Source organism: Monodon monoceros, unplaced genomic scaffold (genome assembly GCF_005190385.1).
Source record: "Monodon monoceros isolate NGI ecotype Baffin Bay Population unplaced genomic scaffold, NGI_Narwhal_1 Super_Scaffold_21, whole genome shotgun sequence".
NCBI lineage: Eukaryota > Metazoa > Chordata > Mammalia > Artiodactyla > Monodontidae > Monodon > Monodon monoceros.
In genome coordinates, this window is record NW_021703778.1 from 146,738,183 (window position 1) to 146,760,812 (window position 22,630).

At 45.2% G+C, this 22,630-nt stretch overlaps 1 protein-coding gene across 2 annotated transcripts; it reads right to left on the reverse strand.

The window, feature by feature from the left end:
- Nucleotides 1–1,609: 1,609 nt before the first annotated feature.
- Nucleotides 1,610–14,746, reverse strand: PROX2 (prospero homeobox 2). 2 transcript variants are annotated; one of them, XM_029239545.1, is made up of 4 exons: nucleotides 13,429–14,746; nucleotides 9,193–9,302; nucleotides 7,949–8,143; nucleotides 1,610–6,427 (listed from the first exon to the last, which is right to left on the reverse strand). In XM_029239545.1, the coding sequence occupies exons 1-4, from the start codon at nucleotides 14,744–14,746 to the stop codon at nucleotides 6,242–6,244; spliced, it is 1,809 nt and encodes a 602-aa protein (XP_029095378.1). In that variant the 3' UTR covers nucleotides 1,610–6,241. The 2 variants fall into 2 exon arrangements, with proteins under 2 accessions (XP_029095378.1, XP_029095379.1); XM_029239546.1 differs by lacking the exon at nucleotides 9,193–9,302 and having other exon boundaries at nucleotides 13,997–14,746.
- Between the last annotated feature and the right edge of the window lie 7,884 nt (nucleotides 14,747–22,630).

Below are 22,630 nucleotides of genomic sequence, written 5' to 3' on the forward strand. Positions count from 1 at the left end.
TTTTTTCATGGGATCATCAATACAAGTGTGTTTCTCAGTAACTATGCTTTGAAAAGGTAAATTGTGGTCACTTTATTTAAAGGAAGTGAACTGTTAAGTATATACCCCAAAGCCAAAAAATCTGTTATTGATCTTCATTTTGGGGGCAAATTCACCAGTTCTGGTACAACAGCAATGGACCGAATGCTTGGGACTTCTTTTTCTGCCAAGTTTTAGAACATTTGAGATTTGCTCAATAAATAGTGCATTTTTCTAGTTCCTGAAACAGTGAGAAGACTGTCCGTCTGCCAGAGAAATGCCCTGATACATTTGAAGTGAATAGGCACGATTCTATAGTGAAGAAGTGAAAACTGTCACTTAATAGCATATTCTCAGCATTGTCAACATATTAAACTCTGCCTCACTCAAGAGACAAAGGATACATTATCATAACTACCATTCACATGGTGTGAGGATTTTAATTATCTTTGCATCTAGTATAGCAAAACTAAGGTGTTTAGGAATGTAAGTCCAGTGATTTTAAGCTTTCTGTTCCCAGGATTTGCTGACAAATCTACAGTCTAGCAAAAACTGTTCATATGTGTGTTCTGTTCTAATACCTGCACCCCATTCTCTTCTCTAGAAACTCTTACTTCTGACACTATTTTTGGCAAGAGTTCCATAGGAGGGGAGTTCTGGAGTTTGTTCTGGTTGGTCCAGAGTCAGTAAGCTCAGCCCTGATGAAGTAAGGGGATATATGATGAGGAATAAAGGATCTAAACACCAAGATAGTAATCTTGAATAAAAGCAGCTTTGGGGTATTTATAAAGAATGTATTCTACCAAATGTAATTGTGTTTTTTTTTGTTAGGGATTCAATAGAGTGAGAATTCAGCAAAGCATCAAACTGATAATCCTATTGTCTCATAAAGCTTGATTTGAAAAAGTCAGTTTATTTAGAAACAGTAGCCAAAAAAACATTTAGAGTCTTAAATTTTCTGGAAAAGGTAATCACCGACCCATATTCATGAAAGAGCAGAGGAAGAAAATAATCAACTTTAATGACTATTAAATGAAAAAACCAGAAAAGAGGTCAGGTTATTTTCAATAAGAAAGCAAGCTTATCTGTGTGGAAATGTAAATAGATTTTAAAGGTTAAGAGAGGAAAATCAGGGTTGTGTCAGTACATGCTCCCCCTACCCACCCACCCACTCAATCAAGAAAACAATGAAACAGCCTCTTTAACAAGTGGAACAACTACAAAGATGTTTTGAATAAATGGCAGAAGTTAATTCAGAAAATACTCAAGCCAAAAACAGTCTATCCATTGGATACTGATACAGCCTCAAAAAGCAGTTGCTGAAGACAGCAAGTTGAATAATTTTAGAAATACTACATCAGTCACAAAGCTTATAATTAAAAGGGTGTCAGAAAGGCAATGTATTGGCCTACAGAAAAGCAGGTTGATGACTTAGCAACCAACTAGCAAATAGCAATAATAGCTATGTCATGTGTCAAGTAAACAGCACATCAACATAGGATTGTTACAAAGAGTGAGGGAAGCATATAGAGTTTATGGCACATGGCTTTTTTTTTAGGCTGGGTTTTGTTTACCTCTCAGAAAACGTTAACATACCACTTTAAAGCTAAGTTTTTTGCTATCTTTACAGATACTAGTACATGTTACTACATGGTTATAGTAAAAATGAAATTCAGAATATGTTTTATATCAGTAATGTCACACATCAGTGCCGTTCTTAAGAAATAATTCTTCACTGTTAGGAGTACAAGTTCATGATCTTGCTAACAGTTTATGACTGCTGAGTAATAATGTAGCTAATAATATTTACTGAGCACCTACTGTACGCTAGGAGTGTGCTGAGAATTTCATGTATGATTTTACCTAAAACTTAGATCAGTACTATGAGGTAGGTACTATTTTATTATCTCTGTTTTACAAATGGAAAAGCTGAGGCCAAGGGAATAAGTAACTTGCAGAGATCAGAGCTGGTAGGTACTTGAGCCAGAATGACAAGACACTCCAGAACTCATGCACCTAACCACAGAACTCTACTTAGGAAAGGTATTGGTTGAGGGGGAAAGTGAAGGTGGAGCGGGGGCAGCAGATCAGATAGCTGAGGATAAAGTGGGGGAAAGGGAAGGGGAGAGACGACATTCTTGCTTGAGGTACTCAGTGCTTGCTTACTTTTCAGACTTAGTTAAGGAGAAGCAGTTGTCAAGGAGATAAGGAGTCTGAGCCACAGAAATCAGTAAATATGGGGAGAAAAAGGGTTTTCTAAGGGAAGCCTCTAGGACCTGACGTTTGCTTGAGGGGTGTTGCTGGAGAATTCGGAAATGGCAAAACAAGAGTTTGTCAGTGTGAAGGGTAAGATTGTTAGAAACAAATAACCCCGAGAGACCCTTGGTGAAAGAGAAGGCAGACTCCTCAGTGTGAGTAGATGGACATGTGAAACTGGTGGGGTTTGGAGTGGGTGTTCCTATACTGTTTTCGTTGTCTGTACCTGCCCTCAACGTTTCATCAGACATTCCCTTCTTCCTCTGGGGCCTAGCATCTGGTTTTCTAAAAGAATATGATTGAGCATTCAACTCCTGGACACTTGGTTATACTCTTTAGGTTTATATAGTCTGAAAGAGCTTCTTCTGGTCTATAGAAATTGTCTACCCCTGAAAAATACCCTTTTCAAGAATTATCTTTTTCCATGGGTGAGCACTTAGTACACAGTTTTAAGTGTAGGTACCATGATCTACCTCAGAGATACAGCATGCATTATTAATGCTCTCAAATATGTAACCAGAGCTCAGTCTTTACAGTGTGTGTTGTATATACTTAAATCTGACCAAGAATATGTTTATACTTTCATGAGAAGTATTGTATTTGCCATATTGTCACAAGCATCAGCCTGACAGAACTATAACTTTAGCTCTCCCCCTCATCACTTTATCTCATTATCTTTTCTGATTTTCTCAGTCCTGAGAAAATGATCTTACATTGTATGAAATACAAATACACATGTATTATGTGAAATAACAAATTACCTAATAGAGTTTGTGTAAAAAATCAATGGATTTTTAAAATTTCTGTTTTGTTTTGAATGCATGCATCATCAAACTATGTTTGATCTGCTTTACAGAGCAAAGGTTCAAAACTATAAAAAGAAAAAAGATAGAATCAAAGATTATGAACATTTACACTTTGCTGTACACCAGAAACTAACACATCAACTTCACTTAAAAAAAAAAAAAAAAAAAAGGGCTTCCCTGGTGGCGCAGTGGTTGAGAGTCCGCCTGCCGATGCAGGGGACGCGGGTTCGTGCCCCAGTCCGGGAAGACCCCACATGCCGCGGAGCGGCTGGGCCTGTGAGCCATGGCCGCTGAGCCTGCGCGTCCGGAGCCTGTGCTCCGCGACGGGAGAGGCCACAACAGTGAGAGGCCCGCGTACCACCAAAAAATAAAAATAAAATAAAGATTATGAACATTTAGAATATATACTTCATCCAGGAAACTGGTTACCAAAATTTCAGCAAATTTTATAAAGATTTTAAAAGAAATATTTTCTTAAAGGCACATGTAAAATTATGTTATGGAAGCCTTATTTTAAACTATTTTTTCTGAGGATTCTATATTACGTCATTGAAAACAAAGACAATTTTTAAAAGTGGACCTATGTACCTCCCTGGGTCTGGAGTGCAGAACTTTATTAAAGAGTGCTGTGCTATCGCTGCCAGGTATGCCCTTCCTCTGATGGAAAGAAAATGGCTCGGGTACCCCCTTATATACCTAGGAGATGCCTTTCGCCTCTTCACCATATGAATCTGGTCTGGAGCTGTGTATACTATATACAACCATGTTTGAAATAAATGGTCCTAATTAACATTTTTCTGCATGGAATGCCAGTTAACTGCCTGCTTTCAATTGATCATTGGACATTAAGTCCTCAGTAGTGCCATCATCTTAAACCACAGTCCAGCCCCTGCTGTCCAACAAAGAAGGATTGGACAGTTATGCAGTATTTGACCAGACACTGAGCATGTCTAATTTGGGTATATCCACATAACACCTTGATGGAAAGAATAAGCAGACCTTTGGCAATATTATGACGGCTAAAAGAACACAATAACCATCTCAGCTTATGCTCGAATGTGTTCCCACCATACCTGGTAGAGACAGAAAAATATAGTAAACTAGAATTCTTCTGTTGGCAGAGCATGTATATTTATGCATTCTTGTGTGTTTAGCTCAGTGGTTAGAGAACACTTCCTGGAAAGACTGCAGTACCCAAATGTTTTCAATTTGAGCTTGTACATTTCATCTAATTGGTCCCTGGGACAAGGTTCACTGCCCTGGAGGTGGCTTGGCTCAGTGTTTAAAGCTAATGAATTTCGGGTTTGGGACAGAAAGTGGCTGTTCATATTGGACAATCATGTGAACTTGGAATTGTTTCCCATGAATGTCTTAAATAACTATGTAATGTCACTCTGGACAGCAGGTTCTTCTGTCCCCAAACACAGATGCCTGATTGCCCTTGCTCAGGATACTCAGTGCTTGCTTGCTTTTAAAACTGAGGTTTGGCGGAGTCCTTCATTTTTGTAAAGAGAACATTGTGGGAGAAAATAGGGCAAAGATCATCTGAGTGCAGTTGGATGTGATGAAGGACACTTACAAATAGCCTTAAAGCAGCCCAAAAAGACTGGTTTGGGCTGAGTATGTTTGTTTTGTTTTTCCTCTTAGCTATTTGGAGTAAGAGAAAATTCAAAAGAAAGTCGTCTTTCCTACCTTTTTATGTTGATACATCTAGCAGTAATTTAGGGATTTCATCTTATCTGATCCAGTTGACCTGAAAAGTCAAGGAAGTGGAGTAATTAAATGTGGGAACTTGTTTTGCACAGAGGGAAGAGAAGTAAACTAACGAAGTCACAGACACCCCTTAATCAGAGCACAGAGCTCAAGCTCTGTGAGGCCTATCCTGGCCTGCGCACCTTTGGCATCCTTTCAAAGACTTGACTCTGACTAGCTGGGAAGCTAGATACAGTTACTCAGCTTTGCAGATGTCTTGCCTGTATGCTCAGAGCAAGGCACAATTTGTGTTGGAGCAGTAGGTGAAAGGAATGTTGATTTCATGAATTCCTTTATCTGTGAAAGAGTGACCATGGGCTGTAATGTCCTTATGGAGCAAGAGAATTTCCATTGCTGTGTGATGCTGTATTTGTCCCACTTAAGCTGTCCACGGTCTGTGCAAAGCCTCGCATCTGGGCTTCATTCCTCCTTCCTCTTTTAAGCAGGGTAGGCCAGATGAGCCCCTAAGGCCCTTCTAGCTTTCGTGGTCTGAAGTTCAGTTTCTTCTGCACATGGGAAGTTGGGGCATTAATTGCATTGGTCACCTAGAGACTGGGTTATTCAGCTGATAAACTCTTCCAGCAGATAAATGTGAATGTACAGCAACACTCAGGTCCTGCAGAAAGTTTGTGTCAGCTTTGCTGGAACGATCGGTGGACATCCGGTGAGGAAGCACTCCTAAGTGCCAGGCAGGGGTTGTCACAAGATGGTGCTGCATCAGTGCTGGATGCTCACCGGGGATGGTGGCCTGTGTGAGAGCTTGGGCGGCAGCATGAGGTGGTCCACATGCAGCCTGGCATCAGAAGGCCATGGGTTCCTCCACACTCCTGACTGCCCCTACCAACCCAAAGGCCCTAGCCTCATAGCCTTTGGCGACTTATCTTACAGTTCTAAAACTTCTGTTTGGTTGCTTTAAAAATGTTTCAGGGTAAAAAGCTTAAAGGTAATGTATTTGAAAGTGTCTTGCAAATAAGTGGAGTTTGATAAATAGGTAACTCGAAACAGCAATTTATAAAAACCCCAAATAAGATGGCCTTATCTGAAAGATGAAGGAGAAAAAAAAATAACATTTGTGTAGTGAGAAACATTTCACAGAGCACTTTAGGACATGTCTTTTTATCCATACAACCTCATGTTACAGATGCAGAGACACCTGCAAGTTCCCAGGGTCATGATACCTGGAAACAGTGGCGTGGAGATACTTCTGGTTCCAAACTGTTGTGTTCCTTTTACAATATTTTATAGTTAATGTTAAACCTCTGGTAATTCTGGAAAAGGAAATAAATGATCAAAAATGGTAATGGTACCTATTTGAGGGGTTTCTCCTTATGCTCTTTTTATATGACTACAGCTGTACTGACTGCCATTTAAGATAAACCCAGGCCAGTCGCCCCTCACTTTGTGGGGCCTTAATTCCGAAACAGCTCCTGGGGATAGCTGGAAGATTTGAATATCTCTGGGATGTCACTGTCCAGTTTCGAAATAATTTTGTAAATGGGTTTCTTCCAGGAAGGATCTGAGTCTTTGCCTGCGGAGACAGCCCTGAAGAACTCCTGTAATGTCAAGCTGGCGATTTCCAAGAAGCAGTCTGGGACCTGCACTCCCAAAGAGACCCACAAGGAAGAAAAGACGTGAGGCTGTGAAGCACTGGCACCATACAGACCTCACTGCCTGATGCTGCCTGTTCCTAGGGTTGTGGGCTGATCAGAGCTTCCCTGCTCTACTGGCCCCTGACTTTTGTGGAATCTCTTCCTCCCTCATCAAATACATACCTTAAAATGATGGTACTGATGAGACAGCCCTGGGAGAAAGCGTATTAGGGACACTCCCTTTGTAGGAGTAGCTGATTCCACTAATGAGTGGCGTTTTTAGTAAGCGGGAAACTGACTCTGATTGAAGTTAAATCTGTGGTTTAGAAGAGGTTTTTCGTATTCTTTTCCTTAGTGCCTCATGTGGAAAGAACTGCCCCCAAGCTTACGACTGTCGTACCTCATTCTGCCATCTTTTGGGACAGGGTTCGAAGGACTTGGAATCATTCCTGCTCCCAAAGCCAACCAGGAGGCTTGCGGGGGTGTGGGGGGCCTCAAGAAGATGTTCCAGGACCTCACCCAGACTGGCACCGTTAATGATGGGACATCCTACAGGGCCTCCAGATCCAGCCTGGCCTGGGGCTTGCCACCACTGCGTGCCAGATGACACCCGCACGTGGAAAGACGTGGCAGCGCTGCCTCCCATCCACATGCCTTGACCCCCCACGAGCCTCACAAAGGAGGCATGGTCCATTTTCCCCACAGGTTGGCTTAGGTTTCCAAACATATTCTGATGGATCATCTAACCAGTGGATGCCAGCAGTTCTTCTCTTTTTTTGGAGGTGTCAATACACTGCTTTGTGATCACAGTCAAGTGAGAAATGCGAGAAGAGGGAAGTGTAGTCAGTGACCAGACACACCCAGCGCCTGCAGAACAAGATGTCAGCCTAACCGAGCTGTCAGCCACACACAAGGAAGATTACGAGTTCTCACCAGCGACACTTAGGCCACCTGCTCACCCTTTACTGATGCTTTACCTCTACGGTGCCACCAGCGTGCCTTCACAGAGATCCCCAAAGGACTGAGAAGCTTGAGTATTGTTTATTATTTCCGGAAAGGATTTGAGGTGACTTGCCATGGGAGACCCACAGATAAAACTGTTCAAGGGAGAATGAAGATAAGAATCAAATGATTGAAAGAACAGAGACTGTTGTAAAGAAACCCTAGGCCAAGACTAGGCATGCAGCTGAGCCCTGCATTCAGTCCTGGGCCTCCTGGCGCTAAGGTGAGAAGGTCGACAGGCTGTGTAACTCGGTCATTACAGAGTATTGTCTAAAATGGCATAACAGCTGACCTCTGGCCAAGTTTATGAATAAAGACAGGCTGTACATTCAGTTTGCAGCATCCGTCAGTTGCCTAAGAGAAGATGTGCAGGCTGTAATCTTTGTGGATGGTACAGAGATTGGCCCCCGGCTGCCCTGCTCTCAGTGATGTAAGGACAGACACGGAAGGGGATCTTTTCTAAAACCCCAATCACAAAGGGAAGGCACTCATCAGTCCTTCTGGGACCCAAGCACATGATCTTACCTCAAAGTCGTTTCCCTTGTTATAGTGCATATTGAGAGCTCGAAAAAGCTCCGAGTTGCGGAGAACCACCAGCATTTTGGGATTTGTGACACCATCTGAAATTGCTTGCCGGGCAAATTTCTCCATCTGGATATAATAAAACTCACGGAAGTTGCTGAACCACTTGATCATCTGGGAGGTAATGCAGCGGTTGAACTGTACAAACAACAGGGTCCATGAACTCAGACGTTTGCCATGAGGTGCTCGGTCAGAACTGTCAGCTTCCAGTTCAACACAGGGGTTAACAAGAATGGCTTCAAGCAACGCTAAAAAGGGCTTTCTTTAAAAAAGAAGCCACAGCTGTTTTCTAAGCCTATACAGTTATACACAGAAAAATCTGAATTAGGCCATAATGCCCATTAGAAAATGTATTTTATAGCCTAGATTTATAAAGGTTTTTCACTCTTGAAGTGTGACTTTGGGAGGGTCCAGGGTCAAGACTAGTGTGGTCCCAGCTTCTGCTGCACCCAGGTAGACTGCACGGCAGCCCCAGAGCCCTCTGCCAGGTAAAGAGCCAAGGAAAGGGGTAAAGGTGTAGATCAGAGAGCCATTTACTGGCAACTCGGAGTTGCGGAATGAATCAGAATGAGAGCTTGGTGCAGGGATCAACCGAGCAATTGGATATGAGGGAAAGAGCTCAAAAACAGCAAAGGGATGATATAGATACAAAGTATTAACAGCCCCTAACCCAATACCCAGGGTAAAGGAGGCCCTCAGAAACTTTATGGAAACAGGCAAGGCCTGGTTCCAACCATCAGACCTTGATTTTTCTTATTGTCACATTGATCTGTATGCACCTTCAGTCGATTTTGAAACACAGCAGGTTGAATGTAGTTGACAGGGACAGTGTCCAACTCTTGATACGCTCTTTCTTTTTTTCATAGCGTCCCCAGCAAAGACCGAACACTAGGCCAAAGACGCCATTTCCTAGTGGTTCTTTCTAACCCTGCCTCTCTCCCCATATGTTTCTGGGTATACCTACAGTTCAAAAGCTTAAATTCAGACACCCAACTTTCCTACCCTCAAAGTTACCCCTGACGATTCAGGCAGTTTCTCAGCCCAGACCAAAAATGCCACCAATTCCATCCACAACATGAAAGGGAGCTAAAGTGCACGTATGATGACCTAGGACTTGCCTCACATGGGAAAAACCCGCTGCCACTTGGGAGTTTTGCAGAGGCTGAAACTCAGTTGAAGGAGTTTACCTGAACATCAGGAAAATAAGCCTTCAGGAGGTTGGAACTGGGATAGCGTGTGAAGAAAAACATTAGTTTGGCCTTCTTCAAGTGACCAGGGTTGAGGCCCTCCTGGATTTATCCCAGGGTCAAGGAAAACTAATACCAGTTTATCAAATAATTTTGTCAAATTATCCAAATAGTAAATTGCCCTGTTCCTTATGGTTTCTATTTTATTTTTTTCTGGTTGAATGATGTATTTGCTCTGTTTTTCTGCCTCTAGCAAGTATGATCAGATAAGCTTTTTCTTTCCAGATGCTGAATACCATATATGTACAGTAAAGTCGCAGAATTTACAAAGCATTTTGATGTGTAAAAGTTCTATGGCACATGTGATATCAAATACAGTTTGGTGTACTGTGTGTGTGCTTTCACAATACGATGGGAAGAGACGGCAACTCTCTCCCAGATAAACCATTTCAAAACCTCAGGTAGAGATTTACTTCTCTCTGCCTCAGTTTCCTCATCTGTAAAATGAGAGGAGTCGACTAGATGGTCCCCATTCTGGCTCTCATCATTGCCTTTGCAGTGTTGACACCAACGAGCATCTAACCAGACTGAGTACCAGATCACAGTTAACTTTGGCTCAAGAAGCTTGAATTGCTGGGCTGCAACTGCTCTCCATTTGCCTGGCAGAATTTTCCCTCATCCTTCCCATCTCAAATCAGATGTTCCCTCTGCTGTGAAACCTTTTCTTGCCAAAGTAGGCCTTCCTTACCCTGGGCTACCAACACTCTTTGTATAAACCTTTTTTTGTAACGATGACATTATTGGAATTTTATTGCATGTTTGTCTCCCTATTTAGACTGTTAGCTCCTTGAGAGCAGAGACCTTATCCTTTCATCTTTGTATTCCACGTGCCTAGCCCGGTGCTAGGAACATAGTAGGTGCTCAATAAATGTTCGTTGGATGAAGGAATGAGGGAGTGATTAAATGGTCAACTTTAATCCATACACAAATATGGCAATTCTGTTCCAACTCATTCCTCACTCTGGGAACAGAGTCCTTCCCCTTTAATAAGAGTAGGGGGCTGTGGTGTGAAAACTAGCACCAGGGTGAGAGGGAAATAAAAGATTCTTACACAAGAACACTTAGCATTCCCAGGAACAATCCTAGGGCTGAGTGACAAGCATACAGAGCTACCCTGGAGCTCAGACCTGAGCTGTAGCCTTAGGACAATAAAGACTTCTCAGTAGGATATGTCAGTTTACCCGAAGGAAACCAAGCAACTGATGATAATTGTAGCTGGCCAGGCACCCAGCTGCTGTCCAGGAGGCCCCCGCTCCCTGCCTCATTGGCCCTACTTCTTATCCTTCATAAATGCTGTGGACAGAATCCTGGATTGAGTCCAAAGACCCAGTTTCAGATACAGATTTTGCCACCAAGACCCTGTGTGACCTTGGGCAAGCTACTTATGTTCTCTGGGCCTCATTTCTAAACTGTGGAGTATAGTGGTTGAAGCTTGTGCTTGGCAGTCAGATGCTGGGTTTGAATCCTGTCTCTGCATGTGTCTGTCTTTGACTTTGGGCAAGTTATTTTGCTTCTCTGTCCCTGCCTCCCTGATACTGATCTAGAGTGGATGATTGAGGAGGGTAAGATAACACAGGCCCACAATCCGTTATCTGAAACGCTGGGCCAAATGGAGGCCAGACTTCAGAATCCCTGTTATTTTATAAAGGTAATACGGTGCATGTACGATGTGTTAGTTAACGCCCCCAGCAGGGTCTGTGGCAGGAGTCTAATCCATTTAATATTCCCACAGCAAAATCAATGACTAATTATGTTAAGTGAGATAGTCTATAAATAGCCTCCTATCAGTGCAGGTCAGGTTTTGCAACCAGGTGAGTTCCCATCAACCTTAGGGGAAAGAAATCATAGAGATTTTCAGAGCGTTTTGTGTCTCAGAATTGTGGCTAAGGGGGTGAGCAGGGAAACTGCGAGTCGCAGTGCCCGCCGCAGAGAAGGTGTGCGGTAAATCATCATTGTCTCATCATCATGCCTGCTCTACCTGTTTCACAGGGGTATCATGTGAATGTGAAGGTCCTTGAGAGCAAGAACCTTATCCATTCAACTTTGTATTCCACGTGCCACGTGAAGAACTTGCTCTTAGGTGGCTTTCATGGCCCAGAGGAATAAATCTCTAATGCTGGAATGAGGGAATAATTGGGGTCAGGATGCTGCCTGGGGGCCCCCAATCATTCCAAATGTAGCCAAGTACCTGACCCGGGCAGCCAGGCTCCGTGGGTGCCCCCCGAAACCTCCTGAAGCTCTTGGAGCCCAATCCTCATGTCATAAGGCAGGGCCAGGCATGCCCCTGTGTGTGTATTTCTCAGGGCCAGGTGCCTTAGAAATAGCACAGCACACCCCTCACAGGGGAAGGACAGCAGAGAATCTTTGGGGACTGAGCCCTTGAGGTTCTTCCACCACCTGACTTTGACAGAGAGTCTTAACCAGTAGCCTCTTATCAAAGGCCCGACAGATAGCTTTCCTCACAGAGGGCTATCACCTGACGAGAAATTCTGCCTATGTTGATATCTCTATGCCTACTGGTGGCTGGTGAGTTGCTCTCAGCGTTGGTTTTGTAGCTGCTCTCTGCCTGCCAGGAAAGCAGCCAGCGGTGCCAGAGCTTCGGGAGTGTTTCTAACACCTGTGACCAGCAGGGGGTGCTCATAGCATTTAGGACACAAGGGCGGGCCTGGCGTGGTAGTGAGCTGGCCCCATCCCATCCTGCGTCCTCACCACTGCTTGCCAGGTAGAGGGCACGACTGTTCACATCTGCTTGTGTGACTCCACAGGCACAAGGAGATCCGACTTAAGGCTGTCCCTGAGAAGCAGCAGCGTGAGCTTGGCTCCCTAAAAAAGCAACATCCAGAATATGTTCTCAGGAACTTGAGTCCTGCAGTTGCCTGTTGGAAAAGGGCCCTTTGGTCATATGAGTTTGGGGCTGCATACATTCTCCTCTTAGAGCTTTTCATTGGACTTAAGCATGGCTCTGAGAAGTCCCGCAGTAATGGAACTAACCCAGTGTTTATTTACCCAAGCTACTTTTTCTCCTACTTCAACAACTGTTAACATCCTGAGGGAGAGTTACTCTGAAGAAAAAACTGTTTAAGAGTGGGGTCTGCCTAAGGGTTGCAAAGATGATGCAATAAGATTCAGACCCTTGGGATTTCTCTGGTGGTGCAGTGGTTGAGAAGCCGCCTGCCAATGCAGGGGACACGGCTTCGAGCCCTGGTCCGGGAAGATCCCACATGCCGCGGAGCAACTAAGCCCGTGAGCCACAACTACTGAACCTGAGTGCCACAACTACTGAAGCCCACGCACCTAGAGCCCGTGCTCCGCAACAAGAGAAGCCACCGCAATGAGAAGCTCGTGCACCGCAACGAAGAGTAGCCCTCACTCAACGCCAATAGAGAAAGCCCGCGCGCAGCAACAAAGACCCAACGCAGCCAAAAATACATAGATAAATAAAAATTAAAAAAAAAAAAGATTCGGACCCTCTCAGACCAGCCTGGGCCCCGCAGCCTTCCCCATGGGGGCCTCCTCTTCCTCCACATGTGTGCAGCCCTAGGCTCTCTCCTCAGCTGCACCTTAGAAGCTAGTCCTTAAACTGAAATCTTCTTACCCCTTTCAGCTTACCCCTCAGGTCTAGTCCCTGCAGAAAACTTCCCCTTTCCCATCTGCTCCAGAAGTTTCTGGTCCCTCGCCTCTTCCCCGTGAATTATCTGGTCAGAGCAGGCTTTTTGCCTGTAGAGCCAAGAGGCTCCAGGAGCCATGCCTCAGGTGAGGCCATTCCTTTGACCCGCTGTGCCAAGGTCTACGGGCAGCTGACAACTAAATGATGGGGTTTTTCCTTCCACAGGGTATTTTGGGAGCCAATTTGGGTTTCAAAACAGACAAAACCCTTTCAGACCCAAAGGACTCAGTCAGTAGTGGTAGAATCTGATGTGTCACAGAGGAAGGTGACGGACCCCTCCAAGCATCCTTAAATCCCAGGCTGTGGTCACCACTTTCTCAGGAGCCTAACAAATACGAGCCACAGGGGAGGGAGGCCCAGAAGCAACGTTAAGAAGACCACCGGGAAAGAAGAGCTGTTCCCTGCGCTGGGTACTTATTTGTCCCCCCCCCTCCCCTCATCGTCCAGACTTCCTGTCTCTCTGGGCTGTGACAACGAGAACTTCGATTACTAGTAAAAGGATATGTAAAGGGCTGAAGAGAAAGGAAGTGCGTCCGTGACGGCCTGCAGGCCACCTTGCTCCATTTTCACTGAGGGAACGAGGGGCAGTCTTTCCAAACAGGTGGACTTGAAGAGCCAGGGGCACTGTTGCTGGCTCAAAGCCAGTGGTCGCACTTTGGCAGCTCGCCAAGGTCGCAGGGCCGCCTCTGAGGAGGGGTGGCTCTGGGGAGATGAGTCCTGCGGAAGATTGCCCCTCCAGTGGCCACTGGGCCTATGGCCCAGTAGCTGGCTGAGAATCTGATCTTCCTGGATGTGGGCAGGCACAGTCAAGGGACAGTTTGCTGGGGGACCCTGACAGGGTTTGGGGATCATTCTCGGAGAGACAGGGTACCTGGGAGAATCTAGAGGCTTGGCCAGAGATAAGTTTCCCAGTGGAGCCCCTGTCTGTGGCTGGGCCCTCCAGGGCAAGGCAGCCAGAGGAAGGGGATCTTTACAGGCACCTCCCTCAGGAGGCGAGGGCTCGCTTCTACCATCTGGCACCAGCCCCGGGAAGCTTCTGCACAGGTGAGTCAGGTGGCCCGATGGATCCAGTAGCACCTTCTGTAATACTGAGTCCACAGCCTGGGATATGGCCCCCGTCAATTCTTTCTTCAGAATCTCCAGCAAAGCTCGCGCTCCAGAAGGAAGGAGCCTGGGTTCCTCAGGCTGGTGTTTGACCTCAGACACTCTGTGTTTCTCCACCCTGGAGAGGTCCCCGCTGGAACCCTGGCGGTGGTCACTGTGCACAGCCCAGGACGTAGACCCAGAGCCATCCCTCTGCTTTACACTCAGAGGGTCCTTCCCTGTCTCTGAGCCTCCCGGGCCCTGAGCTGGGGCCTTGGGCTCGGCAGCCTGCAGGATGTGCTCCTGCAGGTGTTTCAGCTGTTGCTTCAGCAGGTGAAGCTGTTCTCTCACCCGAGGGCCCCCCTTCCTGCTTCCCCGGTCCCCGGCAGGGCCTGGCTTCAGGGGGCCTTGCTGCACGGGAAGATTCTGCTTCCTCTTCCGCTCCCGGGCCTTCTCTGGGCAGCACAGGCTGTCCCTGGCTGGGGCATTGCCTGGCACCGGAGGGTTAGGGGAGAGGCACATGCCTTGGACGATGGTCTCTACTCTGGCTCTCTTTGCCTGGATGTGCTCATCCCAAAACCAGTCAGGGTCAGCGAGGCTGGAGCTGGGGACCTGGCTCCAGGGAAACGGGGAGTCTCTGCCCTGTTCTCTGGGGGACAGGCTTCTTCCATCTTTGGTACAAGGTTCTGCCAGGTATGAGCAGGCCCGGGATGGTTGAGAAAGCAAGCTGAAGTTTGGATTCATCCCTTGGCTCCACAGAGGCTGTTAGTCAGGGTTCCGTGAGAGAATTCCTCCCCCTCAGGTCCTCAGCTGGAGGTGCACCTACAGTGAGCTGGGGGCTTCTCTTCACTAAGAGGAAGGATTCAGACTCTACGATGCCGGGGCGTACTCACCTCCCGGTCAGACTCTGAAATTAGAGACAGGAGAAAACAGTACGTGTGACTTTGAGCGGTGCTTTTCAAACTTGTACGTGCAAACAAATCACCTTGGAATCTTGTTAAAATGCAGATTCTGAGTCTGCAGGTCTGGAGTGGGGCAGAGATTCTGCATCCCTAACCAGCTCCCAGGTGATGCCGTTGGTCCAGACCACACTTGGAGGAGATTCTGAAGAGCAATTCTCCAAGAAGGTTCTTCTCCTGCCAGGGCATAACAATAAAATAATCTGTAATGATAATGATAATGGCAGCTAACTGCATAACTGGCATTGGGCCAAGAACTTTACATCCATTACCTAATTTATTTCTCATAACAGCTCCGTGGGAATGTTGTCAGTCCTGTTGTACAGATAAGGAAACAGGCTCAGAGGAGTTAAGAAGTTACCTCCCTAAGGTCATACAGCTAGTAAGTGTCAGGCTGGAGTCAGAACAATATTTGTCTTGATTCAGAGTGACTATCTACAGCAGGATCACCCTGGGCGCCTGTTAGAACAAGCACATTCAGCAGGCCTGCCAGTCCTAATTAATCAGCGTCTCTTGGTGCTGGGGCAGGGCACCTGCCTTTGAAACAAGCAAACTAAATTTTGAGAAGCCGCTGTTTGACCGCTATGCTATCTTGCTCCTGGAAGTGTCAGGGTATGCATCTATCTTTCAACGTTTCACAGCTACTTTTTAAGCATCTACTATGCACCAGGCCTTCTGGGCACTTGGAGAGTCGGTGGTGAACAAGACAGCAGAGTCTTGCTCTCACAGAGCTGGGCGTGTAACGGGAAGAGAGAATAAATAAGTACATTTTCAGGTCGTGCTAACTGCTATGAAGAAAAAGCACAATAAGGGACTGGAAATTGGGATGAAGGTGTGGGGAGAAGGAGAGAGCTATGTTAGAAAAGACCGAGTAAAGCTGTTCTATTCCCATGAGTATCAAAGTACACTGCACTTGAACCAGGAGGCTTCCGGTAGCAGGTATAAGGCACTTTGAGTTTACGAAACATTCGTTCATGTAACGTCATTGCATCTCACACCAACCCTGAGAGTCAGTGTGATTCTCCCATTTTATAGATGAGGAAACTGAGGCTCAGTGAGGCTGAGTGGCTCTCAGTTACAAGATTCCAAGTCTTCTGATGCAGCCACACTTCAGCTCCCTCCCTGAAGATGAAAAGACCTGCATAAGAGACCAACTTCTCTGCCTGTTAAAAAGTTTCATCCTTTCCTAGAAAAGGTAAGTGAATTTCTTTTTTCTCTACAATTCTCACTGTCGATTGCTGCTCTAGTCCAAATGATGGCGGGAGAGAGCTTGTTTTCTTCTTCCCACTTTCATCCTGAAGCTTACTTGGAATTCTCTGCTCCAGGAAATCTCAGCTCTTCTGCATCCAGTGGGTTCTAGTCAGTAGACTTGACCACAGCCTCCACCTGGAGCCGGCAGGTGACTGGCAGCCGCACAACACAAGCTTTCTATGAGCAGCGTCATACCAAGTGCCAGGGCGGAGGGTGGGAGGTGGTGGCATCTGCCGTGCCGTCATGGGGGAAGTGCCACTGAAAGAAGGCTAGGTTCTCAGGTCAGAGTAATTAGAAGATTCTGGCTTTGAGTAAGTCATACATTTGTAAATTACTAAAAAAAATGTGACTCACCAAATTAATATAAATTAAAGAATTTGTTATCACCAAGTTTTACCAACAGTTTGGATGGCTTACCACCTCTTGGAGAGAGAAACATTTAACTTCCTGTGACCATTTGGCAATGAATATATATTATTTGTATCATATGAAAAAATTATTTTAAAATCATATCACCTAATAAGCATAGCTGGGCCATTGAGCATGCCTTAGCTGCTTTCTAACTAATAATGATCACTACACGGGAAGAATTGATATTTTAACCAAGAGGAACTATACAACAATAGTATAAACCATGTATATTTTCAGTTAAGTCGCTTCCAAAAAGAAGAGGGGTTTGGTTATAGTTATTCTAACTACTTAGTGAATATTTCCTAAACTCAACATTTTCAAACCCAAACTCTAGAGCTGCCCCTCTGCCTTACCTCTCTGCTACCTATCTTATTGTTCAAGCCAGAAGCTGGAGAGTCTCTTTGACCCCTGCCCACCTCCTTATCCTCAACATTGATTTGGTCACCATGGCTGGTAAATTTTTGGGCAAAAATGTCTCTGAACTACGTTCTGCTGTGCTTTTCCCATTATGTTTTCTCATAACTTTTCACGTGGACAATTCCAATACCTCATGACTGGTCCCCATCCTCTAGCCTCTCCTTACTCTGGTCCTTCTTCTACATTCATTCATTTATTCATTCAACAAACATGGATTGAGTGCTGACAACAGACAAAATCCTCTGCCCGTGTGAACCTAACATCCATGCAAAGGGAGGCAGATGTAATAACATGCTGAGTAATGGAAGGCCATTATATAGGGCCTTGTTGGTCATTTGTAAAAACGTTGGGCTTTACTCTGAGACAAACGAAGACCCACTGGAAGGTTATGAGCAATGTGACCTGACTTAGTTTTAAAAGGCTCATTCTTTACTGGGTGGGGAATAAACTAGGGGGTGGGGAGCAAGGGTTGAAACAGGGAGACTACTTAGGAGGCTCTTGTGATAATCTAGATGATAATAATCCAGATGAGATGGCTTGGACCAGGGTGGCAGTAATGGAAGTGGGAACTTGTGTCAGATCTTGGATATATGTTGAAGTTGGAGCCAATGGGATTTACTAGCAGATGAGATGTGAGGCTCAAGAGAAAAAGAAGTATTACTGATGGTGACTCTGAAGTGTCTGGCCTGGAAGGATGGAGTTGCATGAACTGAGCTGGGGAGGGCTGCAGAAGGCGCGGGCTTGGGGAGGAATACCAGGAACCCAGTTTTGGACACGATAAATTTGAGGTAATTATTAGACATCTAAATGAGGGTGTTGAGAAAGCAGTCGGATAACTAAGCCTCAGGTTCAGTGGGGAGATCTGGGCTAGAAATATAAAATTGAGAGTTGCTGGTGTGTAGATGGGTGAACTCATCAAGGAGTCAATGTAGATAGAGACGGGGCTGAGGTCTGAGTCCTAGGACTTAACAGCATGAAGAGGCTGGGGCAAGAGGGGACCCAAACAGGAAACACAAGGACCAATCAGTCCTAGGAAGAAATCTAGTCTAGTCTAGGAGTGTGTGAGGTCCTGGGAGCCAAGTGAAGAAAGTGTTTCTAGGAGTGGGGAGAGGTCAAGTCACATAAGGATTGTGAATTGACCGTTCAAGTTAGTAATTCCAGATGTTAATCAGAGTCATTTGGGATCTTGATCAGAGCAGTTTTGGTGGAGTGGAGGGGGGGAAAGCCTGGTTGGATTGAATTTTAGGGAGAGGACAAGAAGAGGAATTGGTGACATTAACCATGACAACTTTTTCAAGGTGTTTTGTAAAGAAGAGAGAAATGGGACAGTAGCTGGAAGGAGAAGTGGGTCAAGAGAGGGTTTCTCAAAGGAACCCTCCCACACTTTTGGTGGGAATGCAAACCAGCGCAGCCAATGTGGAGAACAGAATGGAGGTTCCTAAAAAACTAAAAATAGAGCTACCGTATGATCCAGGAATCCCACTCCTGCACATATGTCAGGAGAAAACTCTAATTCAAAAAGATACATGTTGGGAATTCCCTGGCAGTCCAGTGGTTAGGCCTCCGTGTTTCCACTGCAGGGGGCATGGGTTCGATCCCTGGTCAGGGAACTAAGATCCCGCATGCCGGGTGGAAAAGAATAAAAAAATAGATACGTGCACCCCAGTGTTCATAGCAGTGCTATTAACAATAGCCAAGACGTGGAAGCAACCCGAATGTCCATCAACAGATGAATGGATAAAGAAGATGTGGTACATAGAGACAGTGGAATACTAATCAACCATTAAAAAAATGAAATAATGCCATTTTCAGCAACATGGATGGACCTAGAGATTATCACACTAAGTGAAGTAAGTCAGACAAAGACGAATATCATATGACATCACTTATATGCGGAATCTAAAAAAAGTGATACAAATGAACTTATTTACAAAACAGAAGTAGACCCACAGACATAGAGAACAAATTTATGATTACCAAAGGGGAGATGGGGGGGAGGGATAAATTAGGAGTTTGGAATTAACATATACACACTACTATATATGAAACAGATAAACAACAGATAAACAAAGGACCTACTGTATAGCACAGGGAACTATATTCAATATCTTATAATGGAAAAGAACCTGAAAAAGAGTATATATGTATAACTGTACACCCGAAACTAATACAACATTGTAAATCAACTATACTTCAATAAAAAATAAATTTTAAAAAAAGAGAGGGCTTCCCTGGTGGCGCAGTGGTTGAGAGCCCGCCTGCCGATGCAGGGGACACGGGTTCGTGCCCCAGTCCAGGAAGATCCCACATGCCGCAGAGCGGCTGGGCCCGTGAGCCATGGCCGCTGAGCCTGCACATCCGGAGCCCGTGCTCCGCAACGGGAGAGGCCACAACAGTGAGAGGCCTGTGTACCGCGAAAAAAAAAAAAGAGAGAGAGGATTTCTCAAGACAGGAGGAATAACAGGATATTTGCAGGCTGATAGCAATGATGTTGTAGAAAGATAGTATTTGTTAATATAGGCAAGAGGGGGAGAATTTCTGGAGCCTTGTCCTTGGGTAGGAAGGAGGGGGTGTGATGTGGTGCACACGAGGAGGGCTGATTTTAGAGAGGAGAACCCTCAGTTTATCGGTGGTGGCAGTAGAAAGGCAGGTACGTGGGCAGGTGCTGGCATGTGGGTAGATGCGGTGATGGGAGCTGGGGGAAGTCCCTTTTGATTGTTTCAGTTTTCTCAGCAACATTGTCATTGGCATGAATTTTCTGAACTGTAGGTCTGCTTATTGCCCATCCATGGAATCAAAGCCTTTGCTAACTTCCTATCAACCGTAAGGTTCAGATATTTCAGCTCCTCATAACATGGTCCTATTCTAACTCCTCTGGAGCCACTACCCTCAACAGTTACCTGCACTGAGTGGTTAAGAATCTGCCTGCCAATGCAGGGGACGCGGGTTTGATCTGTGGTCCAGGAAGAACCCACATGCCGCGGAGCAACTAAGCCCGTGTGCCACAACTACTGAGCCTGCGCTCTAGAGCCCGCATGCCACAACTACTGAAGCCCAGGCGCCTAGAGCCCGTGCTTCTCAACAAGAGAAGCCACCACAATGAGAAGCCCACGTGCCGCAACGAAGAGTAGCCCCTGCTCGCCACAACTAGAGAAAGCCCGCACGCAGCAACGAAGACCCAACACAGCCATAAATAAATAAATAAATAAACAATAATAATTTGTAAAAAAGAAAACAAAAAACAGTTACCTGCATCGCACTGTCCTGGGCTGTGTTTCCTGAGCTCACCAAACCCCTTCATGCCTCTGGGTCTTTGCACCTACTGTTCCCTCCACCTGGAAGGCCCTTCTCCTGCTTTTCTACCTGAGAAACCTCTACTCCTCTTTCAAAATCCAACTGAAATATCAGCTCCTTTCTGAAGCTATCAGTGCATCTCCCCTTCAGACTCTGAGCTCCCGCCTTGTGTCCCCAAGTAGTGCCTGACCATGAATTGTCACCAGATTTGTGGTGACTCAGTTAAATAAATTATTCTCTCAGCGCTTTAGACTGACTTTTGTCTCCTCATTAGAGGTACATTATTTCAGATCTCTCTAGCTCCTAGCACAGAGCCTTGTGCATGAAACAAAATCAACACAGACAGACCGAGAGACAGACGGACAGATAGATGAGCATAGAACCACCAACTGCCAAATCTCCCTTGTGGGTTATTGACGGTATTGTTGCCAGTGTTCCATGTAGTCTTTGTGCCCCGGAAGGCACAACTGCTAGAGTAAAAGACAGGACTCAGTGTGTTCAATGAAGCAAAAATCAGCAAGAATGCCTTGAGGTCAGAAACTGGAAGTCCAGCCAGACTCTGCTGTGGTTGGGTGCCCAGAGACGTTTACGCCCGTCTCTGTAGGACAATCATGGAAACTCTGCGTCTGGGCAGCTGAGAAACAGGAAACCTCTGTGCTGGGGCCAGCCTGCTGCCCAGAGCCCTTGATCTGGGTGTGGCCTGAAGCAACAATGCTTTCTGTCTGAAAATTAACTAGCAGCACTCTCACATTCACTGATCGAAGTAGCCATTGTCACAACCCTTTAAAAATAGGTTTACTGCCTTTCTTAGATTATGAAAGTAATACAGAATCATTTTACCCCAAATATAGAAACGTATTAATAGGAGAAGAAAGACACTTATAATGCTTCCTCCTAGAAAAAAAATCACAGCTAACATTTTGGTGTTCATCATTTTTTCCAGTGTTTTTCTCTGTGTACAGATAAATTTCCATAATTACTTTCATTAAAAAACCAACAATGGAATCATAAATGCGTAGTTCTATAGCTTCCAATTTTTTTGCCTCTTTCGTGTCAATGAATATTAATCTACAGCAGCACTGTGAAAGCCAGGTAGTCCACTGTATGGATGCACCAGAACTTATTTAATAAATTCCCTTTCTAGGGACAGTTAGTTCATTCTTATGTTTTCACCATTATAGCCGTAGCATGGACCTTGGAGTCTGACTGCCTAGATTTTTTTTTTAATTAATTAATTAATTTTTGGCTGCATTGGGTCTTCGTTGCTGCCCGTGAGCTTTTCTCTAGTTTGTCGAGCAGGGGCTACTCTTCGTTGCGGTGTGCGGGCTTCTCATTGCAGTGGCTTCTCTTGTCGTGGAGCACGGGCTCTAGGCACGTGGGCTCAGTAGTTGTGGCTTGTGGGCTCTAGAGCACAGGCTCAGTAGTTGTGGCGCACGGGCTTAGTTGCTCCGCGGCATGTGGGATCTTCCTGAACTAGGGCTTGAACCCAGGTCCCCTGCATTGGCAGGTGTATTCTTAACCACTGTGCCACGAGGAAAGCCCCTGACTGCCTAGATTTGGATCCCTAGAGCCACTTACTAGCTTTGTGACCTCTCTGTACTGAGCCTTCCCGTCAAAAAAATGGGAATAACCATAGTACCTACTGTTATCATAGGGGTGTTGTGAGGATCCAATGAGTTAACATATGTCACATTTTTAGAGCAGCTCCTGGCACACAGTAAATTGCTGATGTGTTAGCTATTGTTATTATGAGTAGTATTGGGTTGAACACTCCTATCTATATCCTTGGCAACGTATCCTATTATTTTCTTAGGTTACATTTCTAGAAGTGGAAATTCTGGGTCAAAAACTAGGCATATGTTAAACTTTCATACTTGTCACACAGCTGCCCTCCAGTTTACATCCAGCTGATCGGGAGTAAAGATGAGGGTCTGAAGGAGAACTTTCAATTTTGACTGTATATTTCTGCATTAATTGAATTTTCATAAGAAAGTACTCATGCATTACTTGTATATACACTTTAAATAGCCAGTTTGCTCTCTCACCAACATATCTTTAAAAGAACACATATCCTCTCATCCTCAGCAACACTGAGCATGTCAGTCTTTCGTCAGAGTCAGTCTTTTAAATCTTTGCCAATATGATGGGTGAAAACGTTATCTCATCATTTGTATTTCTTGCTCATTTTTCATATATTTTGGGAGAAATAGTTCTGTTGTGTATATTACAAAACTTAAACATGTTTATATCATTTGAGTCAATGACTCTACATCTACGAAGTAAAATCAAGATGCTA

Bases quoted from the DNA above. Each gene is read 5' to 3' on its own strand.
- PROX2 (XM_029239545.1), bottom strand. From the start codon at position 14,746: ATGAATCCAAACTTCAGCTTGCTTTCTCAACCATCCCGGGCCTGCTCA. The intron at 9,303-13,428 runs TTTACATATCCT...TGACCCTGGGAT, and splicing joins ACTTCCTTTCTCTTCAGCCC to AAATCCAGGAGGGCCTCAAC. The intron at 8,144-9,192 runs GTAAACTCCTTC...TTGTTTGTACAG, and splicing joins CTTATTTTCCTGATGTTCAG to TTCAACCGCTGCATTACCTC.